This window comes from Scardinius erythrophthalmus (genome assembly GCF_964197995.2).
Source record: "Scardinius erythrophthalmus genome assembly, chromosome: 21".
Classification (NCBI taxonomy): domain Eukaryota; kingdom Metazoa; phylum Chordata; class Actinopteri; order Cypriniformes; family Leuciscidae; genus Scardinius; species Scardinius erythrophthalmus.
In genome coordinates this window covers 28,956,896-28,977,521 of record NC_138241.1, presented here as the reverse complement: position 1 = coordinate 28,977,521, position 20,626 = coordinate 28,956,896, and the positions used below count along the sequence as shown (strand labels likewise).

General features: G+C 37.9%; 4 protein-coding genes across 6 annotated transcripts; 1 reads left to right on the top strand and 3 right to left on the bottom strand.

Moving 5' to 3' along the window:
- Positions 1–1,691: 1,691 nt before the first annotated feature.
- wdr32 (WD repeat domain 32) lies at positions 1,692–11,921 on the bottom strand. 2 transcript variants are annotated; one of them, XM_081351239.1, is made up of 7 exons: positions 9,453–11,921; positions 8,521–8,634; positions 8,013–8,210; positions 5,992–6,194; positions 4,226–4,300; positions 3,918–4,063; positions 1,692–3,826 (listed from the first exon to the last, which is right to left on the bottom strand). In XM_081351239.1, the coding sequence occupies exons 1-7, from the start codon at positions 9,845–9,847 to the stop codon at positions 3,455–3,457; spliced, it is 1,503 nt and encodes a 500-aa protein (XP_081207365.1). In that variant the 5' UTR covers positions 9,848–11,921; the 3' UTR covers positions 1,692–3,454. The 2 variants fall into 2 exon arrangements, with proteins under 2 accessions (XP_081207365.1, XP_081207366.1); XM_081351240.1 differs by having other exon boundaries at positions 2,024–3,826; positions 4,226–4,297; positions 9,453–10,072.
- On the bottom strand, positions 10,598–14,116 carry pomk (protein O-mannose kinase). The gene is made up of 3 exons (XM_081351251.1): positions 13,953–14,116; positions 13,385–13,674; positions 10,598–12,106 (listed from the first exon to the last, which is right to left on the bottom strand). The coding sequence occupies exons 2-3, from the start codon at positions 13,658–13,660 to the stop codon at positions 11,339–11,341; spliced, it is 1,044 nt and encodes a 347-aa protein (XP_081207377.1). The 5' UTR covers positions 13,661–13,674; positions 13,953–14,116; the 3' UTR covers positions 10,598–11,338.
- A 1,572-nt stretch (positions 14,117–15,688) lies between these two features.
- Positions 15,689–17,650, top strand: grxcr1b (glutaredoxin and cysteine rich domain containing 1 b). The gene is made up of 2 exons (XM_081351260.1): positions 15,689–16,199; positions 17,230–17,650. Exons 1-2 carry the CDS (start codon positions 15,771–15,773, stop codon positions 17,263–17,265), a joined length of 465 nt encoding a protein of 154 aa, XP_081207386.1. The 5' UTR covers positions 15,689–15,770; the 3' UTR covers positions 17,266–17,650.
- On the bottom strand, positions 17,639–20,489 carry LOC308681923 (protein YIPF7). 2 transcript variants are annotated; one of them, XR_014029086.1, is made up of 7 exons: positions 20,383–20,489; positions 20,203–20,310; positions 19,940–20,073; positions 19,632–19,777; positions 19,323–19,504; positions 18,245–18,743; positions 18,091–18,159 (listed from the first exon to the last, which is right to left on the bottom strand). XR_014029086.1 is itself a non-coding variant. In XM_081351254.1 (6 exons), the coding sequence occupies exons 2-6, from the start codon at positions 20,307–20,309 to the stop codon at positions 18,581–18,583; spliced, it is 732 nt and encodes a 243-aa protein (XP_081207380.1). In that variant the 5' UTR covers position 20,310; positions 20,383–20,489; the 3' UTR covers positions 17,639–18,580. The 2 variants fall into 2 exon arrangements, 1 of the variants encoding a protein (XP_081207380.1); XM_081351254.1 differs by having other exon boundaries at positions 17,639–18,743.
- Positions 20,490–20,626: the final 137 nt, after the last annotated feature.

Below are 20,626 nucleotides of genomic sequence, written 5' to 3'. Positions count from 1 at the left end.
TTATATTTTGATCATCATGACATAAAGAGTTGATAATGTAGGAAACAGCAGACAGTTGTACATTATCAATTGCATGAATGTACCGAAGCATTTGCAATTTGTATAAAAAAAAGATAAATTGCTTTTATGTGGTGCACAAGTGACAAGATGATGTGATTTCAGTTGTGATCTGAGAAATGCACCAAAGCAACCGAGATAAACTATAAGACTTGCAGAATCACTGTAGACCCCCTATAAGAGGCACCGACCACATATCTGCGACTGTGGGTATTTCATAAAATAAAATTAAACATTAAAAAAATGTAAAAAGGACATCCATGGTGAATTTGAGAAATCTCCAGATCTGGTTTCCTGTCTTTGAAGGCAGGGCTGCAAATATAGACACCAAAAAAGACGTTTCCTTTAAACATTCAGAATAACATTGATTATGTTTTCTGTTATCAGATCTTGAAAGTACACATTTGTTCTCTCTTAATCTTGAATATTTGGTTACCATTGCCCAGCATGTCCCTAGAGGAAACACTTGTGCCTGCCTCATCCTCAGTGGAAGCATCAGTGCCCACTGTGTCCCAAGAGGAAGCACCCATGTCCACTGCCTCCCCAGGAAGCACACTAGTTAATTCAGTAGTTTCTGACTCTAAACACGCTGAAGAAGAGAAGGCTGAGTTCAGAAGTAAGCTCCAGACCTGGTCTCCTGGCATTGAAGGAAACATCAGCCAGGTCCACAACAACAAAAGACAGTTTTCTCTTAGGTTATTAGTATATTATTTCCACCAATTGTATCTTAAATTTTATTTTATTTTTTCATTTCACCAGTATCTGAATCTAAACCAAAATGAAGAAGAGAAGGCTGACTTTAAGAGAAAACTCAAGACTTGGTTTCCTGACCTCCAAGGTAAAAACTTCAGCCAGGGCCGCAACTACCATGACATTAATGTTTCAATGAAACATTTAGGATACTCGTTAATTACTTTTAATTAAATTGTCATCCACTATTGTAGAGAGATGCTTTCAGTGTCATGCTGTGTCACAAGTGGTAATGTGAGTACGGTTCACTGGAATGGAGTCCTTAGTATAGGCAGGGGGCAGGTTGAGGACAACGGGGGAGCTGTAGCCTCTTACTCCAGTAGCACCTCAATGCAGAACACGAGATCCAGGGGGCGGAGTTGGATCCAGATATAAGGGGTGGAGATTGGTAGGTTTAGGGATTAAGGGGTGGAGACGGGTAGGTTTAGGTATATGTAAGGTGGGAGGAGTTGGATTTTATCCGACTCCTCCCCGTGGATTTCATGTTCCGCAGTGAGGACCATCTCTCTTACTTTGGGACCTAACACCGTTTCTGCATGACAACATCCTCTGAGGTCATGGTTGTCAACTTCAGTCTCACGGGACAGGAGTCATCTTGTAGCTTGTTGCTCAGCTCTCGATCGACAAACACAGTATCACTCTGGGTGTCAAGCAGAGCTTATTTCAATTACACATGGACATGTGTAATGAAGTCCATGAAGAAGAAAGGGAAACCAGTGTGTGAGTTGGATATCTTGATTCAAAATGTTGCATTTATGCTTGGTCATTTTTAAGATTTTTACATTACTTTTAATGTGGGTAACAGTTTATTTTCCACACCTCTACTTTCAATTAGTTATTTACACTACTGTTCAAAAGTCAGGGGTCAGCAAGATTTTTTTTTAAGAAATGTACACTTTTATGATATACAGCAAGAATGTATTAAATTGATCAAACGTGACAGTAAAGACATTTGTAAATAATGTTGCAAAATATTAATATAAAATTAGTTTCAAATAAATGTTCTTTAAACTTTCTATCCATTAAAGAATCCTAAAAAAAAAAAAAAAAAAAAAAACGGTTTACACAAAAATATTAAGCAGCAAGTAAGCATATTAGAATGATTTCTGAAGGATCATGTGACACTGAAGACTGGAGTAATGATGCTGCAAATTCAGCTAAATTACATTTGAAAATGTATTCAGATATAAAACAGTTATTTTAAATCATAATATTTCACAATATTACTGTTTTATTGTAGTTTTGATTAAATAAATGCAGACTTGGTGAGCAGAAGAGACTCTTTCACATTACAAAAAACTCACAGACCCCAAACTTTTGAACGGTAGCATAAAACCCCCTGGGGTATATGAAACTAATCAATGTATGGTCTACTCCAGAGTTTCACAAAAATTGAGCCCACACAAGTTGACCTTTAATGCAACTCTAGACTTAAAAGGAGGGTCATCCCTGATCTGTTTAGGCGAGTCAGACGCCAATACATATTCTCTATGTACTCCATCAGTCTAAGGAATGCTAATACAAGTCTTAGTTCCTTTAAAAATCTCAAACAGCTCTTTTGTTTACAACCTTTTTCTTCCCGAAAGCCAAACACAAGCTATGAAAAACTTTCTTTATTTTATATATCTGTAGCACTGCATCCTTAGTAATGTCAACATAAATAGAGTGAATCAAATGAGAATCAAGGATGAATAAAGTTATGGTAACTTTTACTGTTACTCTGCTTTTAAATTCCATTTTTTTTAAAACAGTCACTCTATTTAAATAACTGCTAAGGAGGAGGAGGAACCACTAATAATAGTCCCAGAAAAGATGAACATTCAGATTGTGTCCTCTATGTAGTCTTGAGAAGGCTAATCTCATCATGTCCAGCCATATAAAACACTCATCCATCAGCTAAACCTGCATCAAAACTGCTCTATCCCATTGTTTTTATGACCAGAGTACAAAGCTCTCACTGATGCGCATCAGAACATTTCATAACTGCTGATTGTCCATGTAGAATCCAGAAGCATATGAAATCAGAAGATTTCAAAATCAACCATTGACAGAAGTCATATTCATCCTAGTAGTCACACGTACATGGTACATATACTGCATTGACAATCTACAACTCAGACCTCAGTTAGTGTTAAGGACAAGCAGTCCAAAAGTAAATACAAACAATTAGTAAAAGTGACTTACTTTCAGAAAAAAAGGTTTCTGAAAATGAATATGGCATTGTCAAAGTCTAAAATGTTTGGCAAAATGCAAAAATTGCCTTAAACTGTGTACAGTTTCATAAAAATGATTGGCTTAAGCATTTACTGCAGTGCTGCATGGATGAGCAAACAAAAACACATTCCACGATTCTCTAACGCTCATGTGACTCCCTCCATCACGGAGAAAAACTAATGCTCTTTGCTTTCATTCTCGCACAGACTGATAAGTTCAGAGTTTACACAGTGTAAAGAACAATTACATCTAAAAATGACAAAAACGTACAAGGTCATTCACATGCAGCGTGACCTCACACACACACACATACATACACACACACACACACAAAAAATACTCCATTTAAGGTAGTTTCTTTCTCCCATCGTCCGCCATCAACATCAAAAGCTTCTGCCATTTGCAGGATATAGTTCAGCGATCAGTGTATGTGTTAAAAGTGTGGTTGATAAAGAGCTACACGTCCGCTAAGGCAGCCTGATGCAAACTGACAGTGAGTGGGTGAGAACTTTGAGGTGAGCACCACGTCGCTGTGAGAGTAGATGGAGCGGACCTCCCGCAGCAGAGCCGTCCTCACAGGCATGCAGTCCGTCAGCTCAGCGCAGTGCTCATCGAACGCCAGCAAACGCACGCCGTAACCGTACGGCGAGCAAATGAGGCGGCCGTCAGGACTGAAGCACAGCTCTTTAATGTAGCCGCGGCCGACGTTAGCCTCCTCGATGTAGTGCGTGAGACGCAGAGAGCAGCGAGGAGACACTGGTGGTCGAGGTGGAGCTCCCTCTTGAAACTCGTACACACACGTCCACTGAGAAACATAGAAATAAACAGAAATAAGTTGAAATTCATTCTGCTGTCAGACTGTACGTTCCACACTTGGTTTAGGTTCCATCACTGACCTCCTGGTCGTCCATGTTGCTGGAGCAGCGTAACAGTGTGGCCCAGCCCTTAGGATGCAGTTGCAATGAGGTGATGCAGTTCCCACGGTCCCTCTCACCCGGGATCTCTGGGGTTAAAACCTCAAGACTGTTTCTGGGTGACAAACCTGGCCAAAGACAAAATGTGAACACAGGAGTAAAAAAAAAAAAAAAAAAAAACTGTAGTAAAACCAGTAGTTGGTTAAAAGAAAAGTGGACAATCATAAAAAACAACAAGAAGACCAAACTACTTATATGTACAAACTTCATAAATCATTCTAAAGCTTTACCCTCTCTGTGTGGATGGGATTTGCTGTCAATGGTGTGACGAGAACCACCTGACCTGGAACCTGCTGATGAACCTTCTGAAAGAAAGGAGATGATATTAATAATAATAATAGGCACAATAATAATACATTTGTTACATTTATATAGTGCTTTTCTCGACACTCAAAGCGCCTTATATATGGAAGGGGAAATCTCCTCAACCTCCACCAATGTGCAGCATCCATCTGGATGATTAGACGGCAGACATACAGCACCATAACGCCCACCACACACCAGTTTATTGGTGGAGAGGAGAGAGTGATGAAGCCAATCAGTATAAATATATGGGGATGATTAAGAGGCCAAGAGGCAAATTTGGCCAGGATGCCGGGGTTAAACCCCTACTCTATTACGAAGGACATCCTGGGATTTTGAATGACCAGAGAGAGTCAGGACCTCGGTTTAACGTCTCATCTAAAGCACGGTGCTCTTTGATAGTATAGTGTCCCCATCACTAAACTGGGGCGTTAGGACTTATACAGACCACAGGGTGAGCATCCCCTGCTGTCCTCACTAACACCTCTTCCAGCAGCAACCTAGTTTTCCCAGAAGGAGACTCCCATCCAGGTACTGACCAGGCTCAACCCTGCTTAGCGTCAGTGGGCTACCAGTCTTGGGCTACAGGGCGAAATGGCTGCGAAATGGCTGATTCGCCATATATTTCACCTGTATAGTTTTCAATAATACTTAATATTAAAACTAATATTACTTGAACATGACCCATGAACATGTTATCATACACACCCGTTAAAAAAGATTTGGGATCAGATTTAAAAAAAGAAAAGAAATGAATAATTTTATTCAGCAAGGATAAATTGATCAGAAGTGACAAAGACATCTATACTAATTCTATTTCAAGTAAATGCTGTTCTTTTGAACTTTCTATTCATTAAAGAAAAAAAGCATTTCAACAAAATATTACTTTCAACACTGATAATAATAATAAATGTTTCTTGAGCACCAAATCAGCATATTAGAATGATTTCTGAAGGATCACGTGACACTAAAGACTGGAGAAATGATGCTGAAAATTTAGCTTCGATCACAGGAATAAAATTATATTTTTAAATATATTAAAATAGAAAACAGTTCTTTCATATTTTAATACCTCTGTTTTTACTTTTTTTAAAATAAATGCAGCTTTGGTGAACATAAGAGACTTCTTTCAAATTTTTTTTTTTTAAATCTTACCAACCTCAAACTTTTGAACGATAGTGTGTGTTATTGTTATGGGTTTGTTATGTTATTGATAATTAATATTTGACATTTACATACATTTCATTATATTTAATAAATTCACTTTAGTTTTATGGACCGGCGGAAAAGCATTTCCAAAATGATCCTTAAGATGATTATCTTAAGTTTATCTTAATGGAGCAGAACAACAAAGTATTCTACAACATGGAAACCTTAAACAAAACAGCCAAGAAACTATTAGTATTAATGGTGTTGGATTAATGAAATCCCTTGTTTAAATGACTTTGGGCTGAATATCTCTAAAACGCAGTACAGTAAATATCGATTAAAATTTTGTTTAAATTCCAACTCATGAACTGAAAGGAAGACCATTCTTACAATTCAGAATTTTGCCCAACCCTGCCTGTAGCAAATATGAACCTTTGAATACTAATCCATTTCTATGTCGCCTCCCTCTCTCCTGATTTCAGATCTCTGGATTCTTCATTCCCAACTCACATATACCTTATTTGTTTATGCTTCATGTATGTACCTGTGCTGAGCGGAGCCCTACGGGCCCGTAGGATGCGGTAGCTCCCGACCTCAAGGCTCTGGGTGAGGTCAAGGTCATGTAAGATGAGCAGGTAACCAGAGGATGTGGAGATCAACATCTTACTGCAGTCTGGAGTCAGGCGCATCCGCATTAGATAGCGTGTGTGGAAAAACTTCTTGTGTGGACAGCCATCTTCTGTGAACCTAAATGCACACAAAGTACAATGACGCACATACTTATAAATGCGATCCTAATTAAGATGGCTAGGAAACACACACAATCTTAGGGCGCGTGTTCACACTTGTAGTTCGGTTCTCTTGGTCCAGACCAAAACAGAAAATAATACATTTAGTCCTGGTTCACTTAGCGTTCACACTGCCATTTTTAACTCTGAATCTAAAGACACACAAAAAAATAAGGTATAGGTACAAAATAAGGATAAGGTAGCAACCTGATCTGGACAGCTTTTATGACCTATTTTACTACGGAACTTACCAAACATCCAAAACAGTGTTGTGTGCTAGGCTAAATGTGCTACTTTTGTAAGTGTGTTCATATCATGGTATTTTTATCAGCTGAAAACTCACGAAGAGCTTGTAAAATGTGCAAAGGATTAAAAACAGTGTCAAATGAAAATCTGCAGCAAAGATGATAGTTTTGATGCCTGTACCAAACTGCAATGGGCAACATAGCTCTTTTGACAAGAAGAACCAGGTATCGCTAAGCATTCAGTTCTTTTAGGGTTGCATCTTGTGACATCACGTCCTGTTTTTCTTTTAGGTGTCTTCTGTCCATAATGCGTTCAAAACGCAACAGAGTTTGTTTTGAAGTAGACCGACGAGACCACCTAACTGCTTGTTCACACTTATTGCGTTCACACTTATTGAAATCATCATCATCATCATTTCTCTTCATCCCCTATGGGACATAAGGCTTCAATGAGCACTCTCCATTGTATTCGGTCCCTGGCATTATGTTGGGCCTCTCCCCATGACAGGTTCATCTGTTCCAGCTCTTGTGTCACAGTTCTGCGCCAGGTGGTTTTGGGTCTCCCTGGTTTTCTTTTACCAGGTGGTGTCCATCTTAGGGCAACTTTTGTGATGCTGTCCTGCTCCATCCTTAACACGTGTCCTAGCCATCTCAAGCGTCTTCGTGTAATCTCCTTGGTGATACTCCAGCTTCCCGTTTTCTTGTACAATTCATTGTTTGAGATCTTATTAGGCCAAAATATCTGGCATATTCGTCGGAGGCATCCATTATGGAACACTTCCATTCTCCTCATATCAGTTTTGATAACTGGCCAGCTCTCTGAACCGTACAGCAGAACAGACTTTACATTACAGTTATATAGGATCATCTTCGTTTTAAGGCTGTATTGTTTTGATCTCCATATAGAGCGGAGTTGGGAGAAGGCACCCTGAGCCTTTCCGAGCCTTGCTTTGATATCTTTAGATGCCCCACTGTCCTTACTGATGAGACTGCCCAGATAGGTGAAATTTTCCACACACTCAAGTGGTTCCTCATTAACAAGGATGGGTGCTGTGGGGATGGAGTTGACACACATCACTTGTGTTTTGGAGGTGTTAATACTGAGCCCAACTTGACTGGCAAAGTTGTTCAACCTATCAGTTTTAGCCTGCATGTTGTACTGGTTGGTTGATAGGAGAGCAAGATCGTCGGCGAAGTCAAGATCTTCCAGCTGGGAGAGCAGAGTCCACTGGATGCCTCTGGGTCTGTCTGCTATGGTGTTGGTTGTGATCCAGTCTATGGCGACCAGGAAGAGGATAGGGGAGATGATGCACCCTTGTCTCACTCCGGACTGCACAGGAAACCACTCAGAGAGGTGATTTCCCATAATGACACAACACTTAAAATGTTCATAGAATGTTTTTATGATTGACTTATTGAAATGAACCGCACTAACAGAGCGGTCGCACCAGAGTCCGTTTTATTGAAACAAACCTGTCAAGTGTGAACACACAGGAAACAGCTAGAAAACACATCTAACCACATATTAGTACCTGTTGGTATCCCAGGTGATGACATTTCCGTCAAACCCTGACGTCACAAGCAGGCGGGTGTGTGTATCATACTCAATGTTCTTGACCCAGCTGGCGTGGCCATGCAACGTGCACACCTTCGAGTTGAGTTTCCGCAAATCCCACAATGCAATGGTGGTGTCATCAGAGCAGGTCGCAAACAGCCGGTTGTCAAGAAACCTGAATAGTACACAATTTTGCACACAGACGACATGGCGGTCATCCTCAAGAACTTTATGATGGTACTAGACAGTATAGTGTGTATATATATATATACATACATATATATGTATGCGTGTGTGTGTGTGTGTGTGTGTGTGTGTGTGTGTGTGTGTGTGTAAGAGAAGGAAAAACAATATTTTGCATTATGCAAATCCTAGTGTTTTACATGCAAATGGTTTTGAATTAGTTCTTACATTATAAACTGCAGTTATTAAAAAGGGCTTTCACTCACACACTGCAATCGGTTATATGACGTGTGAACATGTACCTGATGTTATTTACACAGTCCTCATGAGCCTCCACCAGTGTTTTAATATGTCTGGAAGACACAGGGTCAAACAAAAGCACCTCTGTCTGCTCACAAGCAACCGTCAAAACGGACCTAGATAAAAAAACGTAAGGGTGTTTGTCAATTAGCGGAGCTTTTCTGTACCACATGTACCTTACAATAAAAATTCAATATATAGAATAGATAGCGATAGCATTAATTTTTAAACAGACAACATTCTATACACTGAAAATGTCTTTTCTTTTTTATTTCAATATATTTAATTATTAATTTTTATTATTTCTTTCTTTTTACAGTTTCTCTATCAACTTTTCCCTTGCACACTTTTCAAGCCAGGCATTTTAATTTCCCCACGTAAATAAATATAGAAGTCTACAATTCTAAATGCATATTTGAGCTGAAAGCAACTTGCACGGACATATCTTAAAATATATCAGTGCCACTGTTTTATCTCAAGATTCACACCAGTAATGTTTTTTTTCTAAAGCACGTTTATAAAAGCTACTAAATGTCTTAAATGAACTAAGGCCTGATCCTGGCTTAATCTAAGCCCTGTCTGTGAAACCAGGCCTAATATTAGTTGTCATAACTAAATCAATCAGCATTTGAACAAAACAAAAACAAAATTTCTTTCTATTTTTATACCTTAAAAATGACTTGACTGTTACTTAATGGTATCAAGTAACTTGAAAATGTAAAATGTTACCTCACAATAACAAAAATGTAAAATAAAACACTAAAATTGCTCAAGGCCATGTATTCCAGCACATATGATAACATACGATAGATTTAACAATGAAAGCATCTTTTTAATGTTTAGTCGTAAGTGCACATAATTGAAGAGACACTCATAACTGGATTGAGTAACGTTACGGGACTCATGACAAGGGCAACACAGACTCTGCGCTTACCCGTCCGGGGAATACTCCAAGTTGAAGACAGCCCCGTGAGTTTGTGTAGTAAGGTTCACCGAATCCGTAGCCGGGCTCATGGACTTATAAAGCCGTGTCATTGTACGGAAATGATCCCGCGCGGGGTCTACGAACGGCCCCCTGCGGATTGTCCTGTTGCAAATCCACGAGAACAGAGAGTCGCTCGAGCCCCTGCATCCAGAGCCCGTCCCGCCGTCTGCGGCCAACTCGAGCCTCGAGCTGCCCAGTTTTTCGGCACTCTCGCGGCCCGCTTGGGGTGATGATGGTCTCGTGGAGCCCCTGTCTTCATCGCTGTCCTCCTCATCCTCCTCGCGCAGCACATCAGCGCGCGGCTCTTCGGGTTCCTCATTGTCGCTCGGCTGCTCCGAGCTCATTGTTGCACGAATGATTCTGGCGGCTCCGTTTTGAGACTCTTCCAAACTCACCCTCCTGCAGTGGGGGGACAGGCACTGGATATGCGAGCCAGGTTGTCTTGCAATGTGTGCAGATACTGCTTAAACATCCATTAATACAACCACTAGAGTCATGCGGATGTGTGCGGATCACTGATCAGTGGTGCGGATACAACACACTACGCATTTCCGGTTCCTTCTCGGAATAAATTAAATCCATGATTTCTATTTTTAATTATTTATTTTTTTAGACAAAAAAGTGCACACCGCATGTTTTCCGATATAGAAATTAAAAAGCTTTTAACTTTGGGATTGTGTTAACTTTAAATGTTCATATGTGCTCAGAAAATATGTTTTAACTTATATCAGAAGTGCTTTCGGTGACTATCAATTTACTATATTCACTGAGTGAATATTCACTCACAGACTTGCATTAAATTTTCTAGTAGGATAACAAGGCAAGGTGAAGTGCTATCAAGCAGCGCTACAAAATCCATTTCCAGAAAATCTAGTCATTCACGGTTGATTCATTCACATGACTGACAACTAAGCAAGTGAAGAACGAAACACCACAGGCTTTGCAAACGGCGTAAATGCAACGACAGCTCACCCCAAACATGTATAACACTTTACAAATCAATTTCAAATGTTTTCATTAAAGTACAATGTTTTAAATTTAACCTACAAATAATTATATTTTGAAACGTTTTAAAACAGTATGGCGTATATTCTGAAATCAAGTGAGTTTAATTAAAACAAGCTTCGAACCACTGATTCGAAACAAAAGATTCATAAATGCCTGACAACCACTGACAACACAATCCCAGTGTGTTTTTGAGAAAATAATTTATTAAAGGCTTCCAAATTCTGAGAACAAAAAATATCCACAAAGCAGGTTCTGTGTTTAGAATGATAATCATTATCTTGTCAAACTTCAAATAAGATCACTTCAATCACTGCATCAGTAAGGTAAGTTCCATTCACTTAACTGAAAAGAACTTTTATGAGGTATAGTTATGCAAAAACGTATTAGTCAGCATAGGAAGAAGGAGCCTATGAAAACCCTGAGATGCTGCATCTCATCCTCTGCTGGATATTGTTGTCATACATTTGCTGCATATTCTTTTCAGTGCCAGATAATACTAGTATGACAAAACTCATTGTTACTGCATTGTTATCTTTAGTTTCTTAAAGTCAAAGGGATTAAAATCACCCCAAAATTAAAATTCTGTCATAATTTAAATCACCTTAATTTTGTTCTAAACCTGTAAGACTGTCTTGCTTCTGTGGAACACAAAATAAAATATTTAGAAGAATGTTGGTAACCAAACCGTTTTGCTGACCACTGACTTCCACTATATAGATCATTTCTCAAAATATTTTCTTTGACGTTCCACCGAAGAAACAGTCATTCAGATTTTGAGTAATTAATGCAAGAATTTTTGGGTTAACACTCCCTTTAATGACCAAACTCTACAACATATCTCTAACTCTCTGCGATTGACTCTCTATCATGCTGTCGTAGACTGAGCGATACACACTGAGGACCTCGAGTGCCGTGGGCCGCATGTGAGGCTCCTTCCTCTTGCATTCTGTGTAGATCTGAAACAAGTGGAAATGAATGACATCACTTCCCAGGACATTCCCCAAAAGGAAACGTGTCACTTCTGGAATCTTCCAGATGTCCGTCTTTTCGTCGTAACCGGGCATGGCTTCATCTGAGAATTGAACATCCTCGCCATAAGGCCACAATTGCTCAGGGGCGACAAAGTCCCCGTTGAGCTCATGATGACCGCATTTCACCCCTTGGCTTCCCCTCTCTACCTCAGGCAACGCATCCAGGTCATTGGCCAAAAGACGCATATCTGATGCGAGAAGAAACTGGCTGAGAGTTTTGTGCAGGTCGTTGGAGTCACACATGACTCGGATGCCCGCTGGACTGCTGTGCAGGTATGCCAGGAAGGCAACATAGTCTATTGCCAGCTGTAGTCGAGTATGCCAAGTGTTTCGCCAGTGATATCGGTCTTGCGCAAGGATGGCATCGAGCATTAGCGCTGATCCAAGAGGGTGGTACTCCGTAACAAACACACCATCCTCCTCACACGCCCCTACGAGCGTCACCACGTGGGTGCTCTGCAAGGCACGTAGCATTGACAGTCCGTGGAGGAAATCATCTGTGTACTGCTCTGATGACAAGACAGAGAGCGCCACCTTCTGCCCTCGCCACTCCGACAGATAAACCTAGAAAACACAATTATGCATAAGTGTAAGTCTCTAAGGATGTATTAAGAAAAATAATAAAGGGGTAACAACCAGGAGAATTAAAATATATATATTTATACTGTAAGTATTATAGAACTAAGGGGTACTTATTCTACTATTATGATACAACAATCTTACATTTGGGACCAATTTAGCGAGAACATACACTGTGCACCTTTTTGTAAAAATTGTGTACCAATACAAACTGTATATGCTTTTTAAAAATTACAGGGTACATATCTATGCATTTATACAGTTTTTTTGTTTTATAGCAAAAGTGCAGATATTTAAGTTTGAGCTTACATGCTTCAAGGCAAGTAAAGCTAAAACTATTGCATTTTTTTTTTTTTTTTTTTTATACTGGGAAATATACTCTTGTTCCATGTAGTTACAGGGTACGTGTGACATTGCGGGCCGTAAATTAAAGTGGTGCTTGTTGCCCTCTTGTTTAATGTAGTTACAGGGTAAGTACAATAAAAAATACATACAGACAATCTTATAATACTGACTTGGAAACCTTTATAAATTGGTCCCAAATGTGATTGTTGTATCATAATAGTAGAATAAGTACCCCTTAGATCTACAATACTTAGTAGAATTACAGTATAATATTATACTATATATATAACTATATAATAATATAATAACTATAATATATAGTTATATTATAACTATACAGAATAGTATTCTTACAGTATAAAAAAAAGAGATATTTCTCCTGGTTGTTACCCCTTTATTCCCCAAACTTTACATGTTGTTCCCTTATACTTGCATAGTACTTTATAGGTACACTATAATTACAGAAAGTTACACTGTAAAATCGCTTTAATTACGCAGTACTTTCCGGGCTGTAATCTAAAGCGTTACCCTAGTTAGCATTTTAGAACTTCCAATTGCATCGTCCTGAAGTCAATATGTTTTTTGAACGGGCTTTTGGTTAAAGGTAGAGTAGGCAATTATTGATCTATTATTAATTGCTATGAGTAAATGTGTGCTTCTCCTACCTCGTAACAGTAAACTTTTACTTTCAAATGTTAAGCAATTAGTTTAAATTTTAACCCTATTTTGCACATAATGTTTAATTGTATAGCATTCCCTATAATTGTTTTTATTGCCTTCAAATTGCACATTTTTAAATAAGGATTCAAACGTGGGCCAATTAATATTTTAACTAAATTTATAAATCTTTTTTCAATTAATCAAGAAAGTAATCAACAGATGAATTGATCAAAACAATAGTTAGTTGCAACTTCTCACCTTCTTCACAGCCCCTTGTCCGATGAGCTTCACACGGCGGACCTCGGTGCGAATTTCCGGGCACCGTAGCCAAGGAGTGCAGGCGGTCATTGTGCCCACTTTAAAGTGGCGAAGCGGGCACTGCGTGTGTGTTGAGAGAGGGTTAGTGTCCTGATACAGGGCATCTAGGTAGAAATACAGCAGCAGATTGGCACAAAGGAGAGCTGCCAGGCAAAGCAGAACTGCGGGCAGTCCACACCTCGCCCCAGTGAGGCCATAGGTAGCAGTGCCAACCATAATGACATCTTAACCTATTGATTAAAACAAATGAAGAGATTTCAGACAAATAATAAGTGGAGAACATATATAAGAGGTTTGGGTTATTTAAAGGTAACACCACAAAAGATCACACACATAAAGAGTCATTTAATTGAAGAGATTTTTGGAGTGATGTAGTATTTTGTCTATATTGACGATGCTACTCGCTGCATTGACTAGTAATTTGAGCACTGCAAACAGAAACATTTGATTTTGCACACAGTTTTTTTGTCTAGTAATACGATTTCATGAATGAATGCCTTTAACACACCAGTTTGCATTAATATGTGTACTACTGGTTCACCAGACGCAGTGTCCTCCTGTTCATGCGATGCCAATGCAATTCCTTTCGTTTGTGCAAGCGTTGAATAATTGGTGGTTAAGTTTCCACGCTGTCAAATTTCTCAATGTTGTTTTTCCGGATTGTCTCACTCTATGGAATAATTAAAAGAGCAGCACTTTGGCCCCCGGAGTCACATCGCCATCTAGCGCCATCACGGTGTAACGATCTCGCAAAAAAGGGTATGACGGTGGCCACTGACAAATAAAGCTTAAAAAAAGGTTTTTAAAAATCTTTTCAAAACTGATGTAATGCATATTTTTGAGTCATGAACAATGTGGTTCAACAAGTTTCAGTTGGTAACATTTCTACTATTACTATTTAAATTCATTGTTTGACTGTTTTTATGTAGTAACCAAATAGTTGTATATAGTTGAACCACATGACATGGAAAGTACCAACCTTCCCATACTTAAAATTAGCAGTTTTTACCAGTATTTGAGAGATATCTACAAAACTTTTCACAATGCCACAATGATCAGTTGTGTTCTTGATGGTGCATTGTCGTGTTTACTGTTATTACCTTGTCAATTCATTATAAAAGATATGATAAAAAATATTTGCAGCTGTGCAACCCTGACATTTGAGAATATACAAATCACTGGACAAAAGTTTTTCAATTATCTCAACAGACTTGAAACTACTGATATTTATCAAATCTGTTTATATCAAAGGTTTCAAACCTAAAATTATGCCATAGTATTTTTTTATTATAAGACAACATTTTAAATAGTTTTCTTAGTCTGTTCATTTGTTCGGACAGTTGCACCAACTGACATTTTGGGGGTTTAAGATAACAAACCATAAAATAATATGCATTATTTAAATGTATTAAAAATTAATTAAAACTAAATAGGTTTTATAGAATAAAGTGATATATGTCATGAATTTATAAAAGTATTTTAAAAGGAAATAATGCACTTGGCTGCGAAAATATGCATGTCAGTGACCCATATATAGGCTACTGTATATACAGTAAAGCAATAAAGCATTATCTAAGTGTTTGACAGTGTATCGCAAATGTATATATGTAAGCGTGTGTGTGCCCCAAAAAGTAGTCTATAAATGTGTTTTTATTGTATAGATTTATTTTAAGGGAATACAGTAATATACTTTTATTAAAAACATTTCACAGTATGAAATTTGTTTCTAACATTTAGGACACCTTCTGATTGACAAAAGTTGATGTTAGTTCTGAGAAAAGCTCTATCATTTGTTTGCCACATCATGGTTTGATATTTTGTATAATGCAATGAAATTAAAATATTTTTAAGTGCCTAGAATACTTTTTAGGGCCACTTCAAATGGCACAGATTTTTTAACATTTATTTTTAAAAACAGGATATTTATATTTTCATGTCAATATGGAAAGTATTATAGTTCAAAATGGATCTGCTTATTACTGAAGTAGCTATATGAATTTCAAGAGGCCTCTAGCCTAACAATTTTTTTTTTTTAAATAAAAAAAACATTTTACACTTCAGGTGCTTTTGTTATTAGTTCTACAAACTATGTTCTTTGACCCATACGTGAGATATATTTTATTCATTAGAGAACACAAGTCGGCTTCCACAGTTTCCATGGATAACGTTTATTAAATATTAAAGAATGTGGTGTCGAATTAACACCCACGAACCCTTTATCTGAAGATCAGGGTAGACCTTTAATGTCATGGCAATGCACTTTACCAGTAGCACACTCTAATTTAAGGCAAACAAAATTTGTATAATGTAGATTTTTTAAGGCAGAATGGAGCGACGCACATCCAGGGCTGCTGAGGAGGACCGAGCAGAGAAGAGAGTGAGGTTCCGCGTGGCGTCCGCGCACAGTGGTCGCGTGCTGCAGGAGGTGTTCAGAGAGCACGCGCTCGAAGACTCCGCGGACACGGACACCACTGTGAGCTCAGAGCCAGAGCCCGAGCCCGAGCGCGCGAGCTCGCCCGTCATCTCTGAGGCAAACAGCCACCTGAGCGGCCTGGCGGGACCGGGACCGGGACCAGAACCGGACGACAGCGGCAGCGAACCCGACGAGCTGCTCATGTACGCTAGTGCAACCAAGAAGAAGCTTTTCACCGGAAAACGCGTGAAAATCTTCAGCAAGAACGGAACTATTCGGGGCGTGAGAGACAAAGTGAGCGCGGGACAGGTGTTGTTTAACAACCTGTCCAAAATGTACGGGGTAAGTTTTATTTAGAGCAATATAATTACTTTACATTTAGTGACGTTTAAAACAGCTGTAAACGGAAGGGTGAGTGTCTAGTGCTGGAAAAAGAGGAACCCTATATCACCCTTATTAAGACATTTAGAATTAATGATTGACTAATTGCTGTAAGAAAGAGGCTATGTTTACAGAATAACATTTCAAGAACGTCCAGGTTATATTTCACCCCAAAATCAAAAAAAAAAAAAAAAAAAAAGAAATCACAACATTCTTTAAAAAAAATATAGGATTGTAGGACTCTTGCGCATTTATGCAATATATAATTTCACCTTTTGATTTCGGGTTGATTTCATGAAATGTACCCAAATGTCTTATTGCCACATTTGGAGGAAAATTATAGAATTCCTGCTTAATTATTCCCAATTAGCAGTGGATTGTTTATTAGGCCTATTATAAGAATTATTATATTTCATTACCAGTGTTTTCAAGTGTTACAACCAGTTAAACGTTTGGACATGCCTCATTATTTCTTATTATATTTAAACATTTTAACTTAATAGCAAATATACAAACTATGAAATAACTGCACCCTGTGCTTTTAAACTACAGTTCATTTGTATGCTGGATATGTGTTGGCTTCTCTTCACTACCCAGTCCGGGCTTCTTTTCATTATTATTATTAAAAAAAAAAAAGTTAAATTTTCTAAAGAAGTTCTTTTGTGTTGCAATGTATGTTTTTGTACAAAATTGTTTTTTTAGAACTTTAAAGAAATTGTAAGACTTTTTAGGATTTTTAAAATAAATAAATACAGTTAGGTATGTTTTGGCAGTGTTTTCAATGTACTGTTATAATTAACCTGTAGGCTTACATTATTTACTCTTAAAAAATAAAATTTATTTGTATTATTTGTCCTCCTTATGACATAACCAAATTTCAGATTTATTTATAATTAAGACTCTTACTAAGTTACTAGTTGCCAGTTGTTATATTATTGAGGACTGTAACACCATTGATCTATAATATCTAATAAATATGTGTCTCTCAAAGGACTCGCTTATTTTGAACCGGCCTAAAAGACCATGAGATTGCTTGCAGCAGAGGATGCTGGGTCACAAAATAGGGCGTCACCCTGGGTGGATGTGCAGCAGGCTTAAGCGAGTGAAAGTGATGAACAGCGGCCAACGTTTTTGCTTTTATGTGATTTTCAACATTTGTGTATATTGTAGTTCTGTAAATATATTTTATATTAACTTTTTGCAAAAGCATTTTTGAATAAAGGAACCAAATGGAGATGTAAAGTCAAATGGTTGCTTGGAATGTTCTTTTTGCCTATGTTTGTGGTGCATTTTCTTTATTTTTACCTTTCATTGTTTGTGATTGAAATTATTGAGATTCTTTTTTAGAGAATAAAATGTTTTTATACATCTCTGTTATGTTTTAATGCAATAAAAAAAGTCACATCAACCTTTTTATTTTTGTTAATACTTGAATGTTAATTTTTGAATAATTATGCATAAGCAATTAACTTAATAACTTTATAAATTAAGTCAAACAAAAAAAGCTGCTTCCTCCACATACATAAATATATTCAATAATGAAAAAGAATAAACATTATATACACTGCCTGACCCAGAAAAAAAAGTCACTGTTTGGATTGAAATATAGGAAATGCCTAAGAGTCTATGAATTGATCATTATTTCTGTGATTATTATGTTTCTAGCATGTTATATGTTTGGTAACATTTCTTCCCTAATTGATGAAGTGTGAAACTTTTCATTTCTTAAACAACCATGTAGAAAGACACATCATGGCCATATTCCAGGATGACAATGTCAAGATTCATCAGGCCCAACTTTGGTTGGGAGGGAGCATGAAGAATCATTTTCACAGATTCCAGACCTTAAATTCATTGAAAGTCTTTATGTGCTGGAGGAGACTTTACATAGTGCTGGACTCTTGCATTGTCAATACAAGATCTTGACCAAAAATTTATGCACCTCTTGATGGAAAAAACATTGCATATATTTTTGGTCAAGATCTTGTATGAATAAGATAGTATACGGCTTGAAAATGGTTTAGCTCAGCCATTGCATTATTCAGCTTGATCCCAGAGAGTGATAGAAATTCACTTTCTCTCACTCTCTGGGATCAAGCTCAGCATTAAATTAGTGTGGCTGAGTTCATAGTATCTGATTATGTGTGCATTCCAATATCAAAAAATTATTCTGCTAACCTAGTTCATGAAGTTCTATAATAGTTTTGTTTTAATTCATCTGATAATCCTGATTTACAGTAAATGTGTTGCCACTTTGACAGCAATGTGCATTATGTGCACTGGATTTTCATCTGATCTTAGAGTGATAATTTCTCATAGTTCACATTTGAACTGAGTTATCATCAGAAGACAGTAAGGAGAGCGAAGACCCCGTACAGAAGAGCACAGGGATACGCCACCAGCAGCTGCTGCCCACTCATGTTAAGAGTGGAACTGAAGATCTTAGAAGCCGATAGACTGCACCAGCCAACCACAAACATGGCCAACAGCGTTCCCAAGAGCCCTCTGCATTAAAATAAAAGCCTTTTGTTATTCAAATGCAATGTACCTGAAATTATACCCTCTTAAAAATAAAGGTTTCAAATGGGGGGGTTCGTATTGAATGCAATAGAACTATTTTGGGTTCCCCAAAGATCTTTTCAGTTAATGTTATTTGGTCTTGACAGACTTGATCTGCTACTGCTATTAGATACACAGACTCGCTTCTGTAACTGTAAACTATTTAAATGCTGAGCAAGCAATCTCATTGGCTGAAGAATCAGCAATGGCCAATCAGCTTGTGCCATGGTGAGATAGCTTGCAGATTGCATGTAAAGGAATAATCAGCAGTTTCATGACTGAACTAGATATTTTAATAATATAATCATTCCTGTTTGGGCAATGGAAAGGTTCCATGGACGTTAAAAGATTATTCATGTGTTCACCAATAAAGAACCTTTATTTTTAAAAGTGTATGGCAAATGTAAATAGACTTATACAAATTTATTGGCCTAAAACGTTTTTTTTTTTTTTTTTTTTTGTTGTGGCTATAAACAATCAAAGAAATGGAATGGAAAATGCTTCGATAGAGTTATGGATACTCACTGAAGTGAATAAACAACAGCAAACGCAGAGAGCGAAACCATTGGCAGGAGACAGTATCCCAGTACACTCGCCACACATCCACAGGATATGCTGTAAATGCTCATCAGGTTCAACAGAGTGTACATCCCAACACATCCCAGAGCACTGATGCCATACACATATCCAAAGTGCGCTTTCCCTGCCTGCGGAGAGAGTTCACACAAATACACAGGTGTGTGCTCTGGACATGACATATGTTTTAATTTCCTCTGTGCAATATAAATCACAGTGTACTCTAGTTATGGTTACGTAAAAGGTTCAAGTTTGTACCATCAATAGTGTGGCTCCCAGGGCAACGCAGAAGAGAATAGGCCCAGTGAGGTCTGTCTCATTCATAATACTGCCATCAGCGGGCTTCAGTGGATTTAACACTGTCAGAGTCTTCTGCCAGATATGGTCAAAGTTAATGCCCAACTCTGAGAAAAAATACACATATATTTTCATTTTGAAAAGTGTATTTTTTGTTAAGGTTGATTAATGCATAAAATTAAATATAGATTTTTTTCTTTTCCATTTGGTGGTGCAGAAGTTACACACTTCAGCTTAAAGATATTTTATTATAAACTATTTTTCATTACCTTCTAAGAGTGGCGGTTCTTCCTCATATGAGTCTATGTAGTCTGTTTGCTCGGGTGGCGCTACAGGTTGATACACTTGTCCAGTATAAGATGCTGGATTGGTATATTCTTCTGCTAAGTGTGCGGAATTATCACTGATAATCCGATGGTAAACAATGAATCACAACTGCACAACTAACAATTAAATTGCACACAGAAACAAGTAGCTCATTTAATTAATGGTATATCAAACACATGTATGCCGTTAGCGACGTTACACTTACACATCATGGTATTCTGGATTAACGTAGCCATATACCTCTTCCTGCTGACTGTCCGTATAATATCCAGACTGATAGAAGTCTTGTTCAAAGTTCTGAAAGTCTCCCATTCTGTTTAAAACAAAGAAACATGTGTACATAAGGTCAGTTGTGATATGAAAAAGTTTGAATTTATGTTCTTACCTTTATATGTCCTTTGAAGTCAGTCTGGCTTTGATTTGAAGAACTTGGTTTGTATGTACTGAGGCTCTGCTTGGTCACTGAGCAGCTGTTTTGCTGTATGTGTGTATATGATGCTATTAATAGTCCTCTATATTTACTTGAGAAGCACTGTCACTGTGCAGGGAGGTCATGTTGTAACGCCATCCTGATGATCTGTAGATCCGACCAGTCAACTATACTGACTGACAACATGCTGACCACTCAT